The following is an 8,882-nucleotide window of genomic DNA, read 5'->3' on the forward strand; positions in this document are numbered from 1 at the left end:
GCAATCTCGGCTGCAAATGGGAGCTTGTTGCCCCTGCATGGCCACGAGTCGGACAAGTCCCTTCGGCCACAGGCAAGGACCGGGAGCCCTGCCTCCTTATGAGACTGACTAGCAGACTCAATGGCAGTGGAAAATTTAGCAATTTAGAGTATCCAATTTATCGAATTAAATAGTAATTATTAGTATCTCAAGGAGCCAAAAACCAGTGCTTGGACCAGGAGACTGAGAGGAAACTGGGAGCCAATAGGGAATGATGGTGACTTTAAGAAAATTCCCTCAGTCTCTGGACCAATCAGGCTGTGACTTAACCCTGTTGTAGCCCCTCCCACCAAGCTGCAGGAAAACTTGAGGTTCCCCAATACCTGTTTTGTGTGCATATATACCATTCATGATATAAAGATAAAAGTAACAGCCTGAATCTTGGAAAAATGACAGATGCTATTTTTTGTATCTAGGAATTCAAATTTTGATGGCCTGAATTTTTTTGAATCATAAACACCACTTGGTAATTTTAATTGGAGGGAAATTCTCCTTGTATTCCTCGAGTCTCAATATTCTCTTTCAGTCTTGGAAGGACCAATATAGAGAAGAAAATATCAATGTCCATCTTAATTTTTTTCTCAACCATGGAAAGCTAGAGGGAAGATAGGAGTTTTCCATCATTCCCGCAAAGTCTTCACTGGAATATCAAAGGTATAACCGCTACTGCTTGATTTCTTGGAGACCTGTTGTGACTCAGCAGTTCTGCTGAGAGCTTTTTCGGGATACAAAATTCAGTATGCAGTTGGGGCTTGTGGGAGGAGGTTTGGAGATAAAAGGACAGATGCTGCTACGCCCCAGTGGCTGGAGTCAACGTCGTTCCTTCGTGTGTGCCTTGGTTTGTACAACATTGTTTGATTATCAGTCGTGGTTTATGTAAGATTTACTTGGATAAGTGCTCTGTATGTCTGTAACCCTGATTCGGAGAAACTCTTGGAAGAAATGTTTTGCTTTCGTTTTGTTCAAATTGAGTTGCCGTAAGAAGGATTTGTTTTCATTATGTTATCTGGTCAAAGACTGTATTTCTGTTATTTTCTGGGCTCGAAGCCAGTTTGAACTGAAAACTGATAAAGGAAAGTCCTTTTAAGTTTATTTGTCTGCCTGCGTTTGTTAACGAGCCGTGTAGGGGGGGGGTCAGAACAGAGACCCCTATCTCATAGCTTTCCAGGCAATGTTCCCTCTAATTTTTTTTCAGTGTGAGCGGAAAAGTATAGTGTGTGAGCTGCACAGTTTCATGCCTGAGCACCTAAGAGAGCCACAGTTTGAACTGCTGTCGCGTCTGCTGGACATTTGCGCAACCTTCCAAGCGTCAAGCGCCAATTGTGAGCGAGGTTTCAGCCCGATGAATGCCAGACATGAAAAGTGCCACTCAAACACTATACTTTTCCGCTCACCCTGAAAAAAAAAAGGCTCTCTGCTCAGCTTTTAGATTGTTAGACTGGCTAGAGAGAGACATGGCACCAACAGGGTCCTGGCATTTTGCAGGCAACCTGTCCTCTCACATTCCTTTGGAATGCAACCCATCACATGTGAATTAGATTTTGCCAATTAGCCTATTAAAAGATAACGCTATTATTCTAAAATATGACTAACTCAATATTAAAAACTGTAAATATGTAATGCTGATAAATAATAGCAGTAATTGTTATTTAGTATGATTAAAATCAGTATTGATATATCAATATAATATCTATCGAAATTGACAATATACACTAAAATAACAATACAAATATATAATGTGGAATATAAATGTAATAAATATAATATATAAATGCAACATAAATGTAATAAAATAATTTATCATGAAACTCTCCCCCTTTAAAGTAGTAAGATCAATTAAATAGTCTAGCAAGTTTGGACAATATGCTATATGTTATGTTACTTAAGAATATATATACCTCAGAATCAGATACAACATCCACATCATTTCCAACTGAGTCAATAAAATCATATGCCATGCCAAAACTATTTTAAATAAAGATATGAAATTAATCAAGTCTTGCATTTATTTTTCAAAATGAATGTACATTTTTTTTTATTATTTAAGTTTTGTACCCTATCTTTTCTAACTAACGTTAACTTTAAAAAGATGTTACATCAGACTACAATACAAGTAATTAAATGAAGACTAAAATAAGTGTTTTGGCATATTGAGCTTTTTATATTTCTTTCTTATATTTCTTCCTTAGTTGAGAACTTGCTCCTCAGCTTACTTACGCATTAACTGTTTGTTGCTTTTATGGTTTATTCATTCACTGCTCCATCTTCAGTTTTTTTCACAGGGGGCAGGGCTTCCTTCCTCCCTCCCTCCCTTCCTTCCTTCCCTCCCTCCCTCCACTCCTTTGGCCACCAATTTTGATCCAATTCTCTCTCTCTCTCTCTCTCTCTCTCTCTCTCTCTCTCACGCACACACACACACACACACACACACACACACGTTCTTTGGGGGGTTTGAATTACTCCGCCTCACTGCGCAAAGTCGGCTCAGCATGTGTTCGGCCCCCACTTACGCCGAATCAAATCCGCGGCCGGCGGGACCAGGAGGTTGCATTTCAAAGCCGCCAGTCCTCTTGCTTCTTCTCCTTCACCGGCAAAGCTCCCGCTGGCTTCCCCGCCCATGGCAGTGGCAGTGGTGCCTCTCCCTCCACGCGGAGCACCTGAGCTGGCTCCCGCGTTATCCCTCCCCCTTCCTTCTCTGCCGTGCTTTTGAGGCCGCGGGAGCTAGTAGGAAAGCGGCGGAGGTGGAGGCGGCGGCAGGGGTAACCTACTAGCTCCCGCGGCCTCAAAAGCATGGCAGAGGAGGAAGGGGGAGGGATAACACGGGAGCCAGCTCAGGTGCTCCGCGTGGAGGGAGACGCACCACTGCCACTGCCATAGGCGGGGAAGCCAGCGGGAGCTTTGCTGGTGAAGGAGAAGAAGCAAGAGGACTGGCGGCTCATTAAAACAAGTCTGGGGAGGTCCTTTGCGGGCGGCCAGTTCTAGCCGCCTGCAAAGGACTCCCCCACGTTTGCTTTGGTAGAAATCTCTGAGCGGCAGTTAGAAACTGCTGCGCGGGGATTTCTTTCCATGTGCGCGGCCGCGCAGGCGCGCACCTTAGAGGGAACAGTGTTTCCAGGGTAAAAGGAAGGAATTTTCCATTAAATTCTTTTGGATCAATAAGCTCTATCCTTGATACCGAGATGTGATGAATGAATTAAAGGAATCACATATTAATTCACATTTTTCATTAAGAATGCAAAAAGATATCCCTCTTGAAACGGGGGTGGGGGTGGGGACAAATTTTACTATTTGTTTTCTCAATATCACAGACCCAAAGCTATTTATTCAGCTTGGATGGTTCTGTGTCTTTCCAAGCAAAAAATTTACACAGAAGAACATCTTAATTTGAACGATCCTTTTCTGTTATATAACATGGCAATCCTAGTACAGATTGTAAAAGTACAACATGAGATCTTATTTATGTGTGGATCTTCCTCTTTTTTCACAATTTGTTTCATTAACCATTCTGTGCTGAACTGTTTACATTCTTCAGTGGAGTGTTACATATTGATATTGCTTCATTGAACTTGCCACAAGACAGATGTTCTTTCCCTTTCCTTATAAGTAGGTTTGACTATGTCTTATTTGAACCCAGTTAATGGGGATTTTGGGAGGCATGATGGCCCATTAAAGAAGCTGAGATTGTCATTCGTTAAAGACCCAAGGGTTGTCCAATGGGACACACTTCAGTAACTTGCCCCAGCTGCTGCCCACCTAGCAGTTCGAAAGCATGCAAATGTAAGTAGATAAATAGGTACCATCTGTTTTCACCTTCTGAGAAATGAACCTGTTTGAAGTGGCAAAGGAACTGACAATCAAAACAAAATAACGTTTCAATTTGGAGGTTTTCAAATTACTTCAAAATTATTTACAGCATCAGAGTCTCTTTCCCAAAAATATATTTCAAGTAACAATACAACTTAAAATGTTGCATGGATAGTGCCTCCACAATTTTACGAGTTGTGTAAAATCTGCACAGTTGATGGGGATAAGAGATTATGTGTAACCTGATTAGCTGTGAGCTAAAATATACAGTCATTACTTTCAACAGTGAGGTTCTTTATAGTAAAAGACAGTGAAATTCATTTGTGCCACAATGTTCTGTCAATCAACAATAAATTTTTAAGGGACTGCTACAATAGAACAACAGAACATTTCTCTTTTAAATCAAGTAACAGGGAAAGAAGAAATTAAATTGTATCAGCAATGTACTGGAGCTTGTACAACCATTACTTCCTTATTTATTTATTTTACTTTACTGATTCTATTCACTCTATTGATTACCAATAAAATGAAAATAAATGAAAGGAGCAGATGAAAAAAAGAATTCAATTAGTCAGTGAAACATAAGATTAGTAGGTTCAGATTACTCAGTAATCTTAGAGCCATATTAATTGCAAATCTCTTGGGCTAATGTCTACTGACAATTGTTTATGCCAAGTACCTTCACTATTATCCAGGAAGAAAACAGCATACAGCAGAGCTTCCCACAAACAGTATCTATTGCAGTATGCAGCCAAATGTAAGTAAATAAATAACAGTAAAAGTGCCACATTGTAGTTAGAAAAATACAACTGGGGGATTTGGAGAGCCTTGTCTTCTTTTTAAAATATACCCTAGAATAGATCACGGTTGTCAAACTCGCCACGTCATGTTGCTGTCATATGAGGTTTCATGACATTTCTCCATTTGCGAAGCTGGAGTGGGCATCGCTTATGCCTATCCAGCCCGCCTGCCGCGTGTTTGACATGCCTCGCCTAGATGTATACTTCAATCATCACCTCAATATATCTACAGAGATCTTCCATAGCTGAATCAATTCCAACAACAAGAGATGGAATTGCGTGTGAAGATGGCAATTTTCTGACAATGAAAATTTCACCCCATGGCTTTGCCTCCCACTCTTTCATCACTTCCTTTCTTCAAAGTCAAGGCAGCTATAGTGTTTTGCCACTATTTTATTTTTATTTGAACAGAGAAATAGCACTGAAGCTCCCACTCTAGGAAGTATTCCACAAAAACAAAAACAAATAGGAGGAAGGGAAGTACTGTCTGGATGCTTCTTCTACTATTGCTCAGCTCATAGAGGGTACTAGAAAGTTGCAAAAACAGCATCAATGATGGCACTCACTGGTCTTCTGAACTTGAATGAATATGCAACTTTGTGCTTAACTGGTGATGTGGCTGTATACTCAGACTATTATTGCAACTACATAACTCTTTGTACTATTATTGCAGTCAAAAACTTTACAAAATGACTAAGAAAAGTCAAGATAATTTATTATAACATTTTTCCTAAATATTTATTCTTCTACAACAAATCAAAGCTTGTGATCAGAGAGAAAACTTTGAAAACTATACATGAACTTAATCCCAAACTCTTGGCTAGGTAGCTCACATACTTGTCATACACAATTAAGTGTCAGTGTTTGGTTCCCTATCAATATGCAAGGTTATAAATTCTGGCTTCTTTTAGAGTAAGCCTCCCTGATCAGCCTCTGCTGATCTGGACAGAATGATTCCCAACAATATAAATCATCATATTTGCAAAAACACAGAATTTTCCAGAGACCTGGATTATTATGTTCAAAACAATCCATACAAATGAGAAAAGACTAGAAATTCAGTTGTAAAATGCTTCTTAAAATATAAACTGATAGCACAACATTATGTATGTTTAATCAGAATTAAATCTCAGTGAATTCATCTTCTTCTAGGACAGCAAACATGGGATTATAGCTTAAACATTCTTGATTCAGATACATTTTATACTAGATAATTTGAAAGTGTTATAGGGTTATAGAGTATTTCAATCAGATAAAAATGACTCATTTTCTTTAAAAATGATTTATTCTGATATTTATTAGGGAAAGAAGGATTTATGATTCTTGTCCTAATTTCTGTAATTGTTAAAAACAAAAACAAAAAAGCCCTGAAGCACAGCAGAAATAGTTTGTTATTCTCTCCAAGGACAGAGTTAGCATAAAATCTACCTCCTCTGAACAATCTCTCCTCATTAGTGATTATTCTTTCTTATTAACAAAATCTTTATTAATAAGTATACATCCCTAGGGAGGCTCACTAGGCTCATTTTCTGGCTTGACAAGCAAAGGAGAATAATAAATTCATAAAAAAGGAAGCATTTAAATTCATAAAAAGCATATTGCCACAATGCTCACTTCTTTTAGTTTCAGTTGAGTACTGGTTTTTAGGAGGGCAAGGGAAGGGGAGATTATATGAGAAGTAGAAACTATGGTTGGCCCTTTTAGTTTAGGGCAACTAAACTCCTCTAAACTCCTCTGAAAATGTTACCTAGCATGGTAATGAAATGTTTGGAAACCAACCCACAAGCTCGAAGACTAAACCTTCACCCTCACAAATATATATTTAAGTCCTATTTTTTTAAAAATCAGACCAAAAAGAAACCAGAGTCTGTAAAACATAAGGAATTTCCAAAGGGAAATTACACCAAGACCATGGTGGATCTTAAGAGGCTTATTGGATTTTCTTAAGTAATACTTATTCTACAAGTAACCCTCAACTTACAGCTACAATTGGAACTTGAACTGCCATCACTAAGCAATATGGTCATTAAGTGAGTTGCACTTGATTTTACAACTTTTCTGCCAGTGTTATTTGTTCAGTGTATCACTGTAATCATTAAGTGGGTTTGCTTGTAAGGAGCCCCTGGATGGTAATACATGACAATTATGTGACCTTGGGACATTTAGGTAAATATATGCTGATTGCCAAGCACCTGAATTTTGATCATGTGACCACAGGGACACTGCAATGTTTAAGTATGAAGACAAATTGTAAATGTGAGGATCAGTCTTAAATCACTTTTTTGATGCCTTTGGAACTTCGACAGGTTGTTAAGTCATAAGTTGAGGGCTACCTGTACTTATTATCATTAATATACTGTTTCTAAGCATTTATGGGAGGATTTATATCTTGAAAGCAGGATGCAAATAATGACAATGTATGTAAGCAATTATAGAAAGAAGGGAGAGGAAAAAATACTACTTTGGCCAACTGAAACTAATGTTTATGAAGAAAAGGGATTACATGTCTTAAGAACAATGTATTGTATTCATTCTATATTTAAAGGACTACACACTCCCTATGCACAAAGAGAAGAAATGGATATAGCTAAGTAAGAGCCATACCATTAATGAAATTCAACACTGATTCTACTCTAGAGAAGAATTATCAGCAGGAACAGTAGACAATTTTGACCAAATAGTAAGGGCAGGCTATCACTTTGGGGGTGGAGACACAGTGGAAAGTTTGAGAATATGTGGTGGGGTATGTTACCTTAGGATGCTCTCTATATTTTTAATGGGACTTTTGTGAATCCCCCAATCATTGCTGGAAATAAATATGATGATAGAGGCTGAAGTTTGCTTCAAGCAAACCTCTCTCTTTCTCTCTTTTTCAAAGGGAAAGCAGTGAGTTAGATAATTTAATAAGGAAAAATCTGGGGAAATGTTGTTGCTTGTCAGAAAGATTAAGGGATTGTGGGACAATGCATAGACAATGAATTAAGTTTTCAGGGAGAAGCTGTGATAAAGTCAAGGAACAATAACTGTTAGCCGATCAAGAGACACTCTACAACAACAGTTCAAAGTTAAGCCAGTGCTGAAAAAAGTGACTTACAACCAGCCCTTAGAACCATTGTAGTGTTTCCATGAACGCATGATCAAAATTTGGGTGGTTGACCACCAGCATGTATTTACAATGATTGCAGCATTCTGGAATCACATGACCACTATTTGTGATCTTCCCAGGGGGCTTCTGACAATCAAAATCAATGGGGAAAATCGAATTCATTTAACAACCATAATTTGCTAAATGAACACAGCAGAAAGGTCATAAAACCCGGGCACAACTCTCTTAACATCCTTTAGTGATGAAAGTGTTTGTCCCAATTGTACTCTTAAGTTAAGGATTACCTACACTGCAAAAGAAGCAATAAAAACACTTGACTGCACTTTTGAGTGTTGATAATTCTTGCTTTTTCTTTTAGAAAAAATATACATGAATTTGGAGGTCTCCCTCCATGAAAAACACTGCCTCAGAAAAGTTCTGCAGTATATATATTATTCTGCTAATGCACCATCTATCTGTGTAGCTACCTTTGTCATATTTCTCAATAATTAACTTTAGAGCAGCTGAACTCACATTAGTATAGTATATGAAGTATAGGTCCAAGGAAAGAGAATTTGCAGAAAAGAAAAATGAAAAACAAATTCATTATTAATATATGTTTTTCCAGGACTGCATTTCTAAAAGTGTTTCAGTAAAATATCTTTTTTTTTTCACTTTTAAAATCCGTCTGTTCTAAATAACACTATTAAACCAAAGGTAAGAATATAAAAACATCTTACGGCTTGTAAGAGAATATGACAGCTTGCAGTTGATTTTTCTGAAAAGTTGCTTGTTGAATGGCCAGAGAATTAGTGTGAAGAGTTGAATGAAGTTGATTATCAGTCCTGACACTATAAATATATAACTCAAAATAAGATGACAAATAAATTGAGACTTCAGAAATCCAATGATGTCCATGGTTTAACGCAGCAAGGCAAATCTTCCAGAAAAGGAGAAAATAGTTCTCAAATTTGGAACGGTAACTGTAGAAAGACAAGAGAACCGTAACATTAGAAATAATACACATGGAGTCCCTGCATTGCTTTCCTAATCATTTTACTTTAAATTGCCCTCTCCTAAATACACTATTACTTCTATCTTAAAGTAATTTAAACACGTACCCTGAAATAAACACCTGTGTATAAAGCTAATAT

General features: G+C 37.9%; 1 protein-coding gene across 1 annotated transcript in view; it reads right to left on the reverse strand.

The window, feature by feature from the left end:
• AGPAT4 (1-acylglycerol-3-phosphate O-acyltransferase 4) overlaps positions 1 to 8,646 on the reverse strand; it is a 59,093-nt gene extending 50,447 nt beyond the window's left edge. The window contains exon 1 of the mRNA XM_032216809.1: positions 8,469 to 8,646. Coding sequence (XP_032072700.1) covers positions 8,469 to 8,646 — 178 coding nt within the window. The remainder of the gene's footprint in view (positions 1 to 8,468) is intronic.
• Positions 8,647 to 8,882: the final 236 nt, after the last annotated feature.

This window comes from Thamnophis elegans, chromosome 4 (assembly GCF_009769535.1).
Source record: "Thamnophis elegans isolate rThaEle1 chromosome 4, rThaEle1.pri, whole genome shotgun sequence".
In the NCBI taxonomy this organism is placed as follows: Eukaryota; Metazoa; Chordata; class Lepidosauria; order Squamata; family Colubridae; genus Thamnophis; species Thamnophis elegans.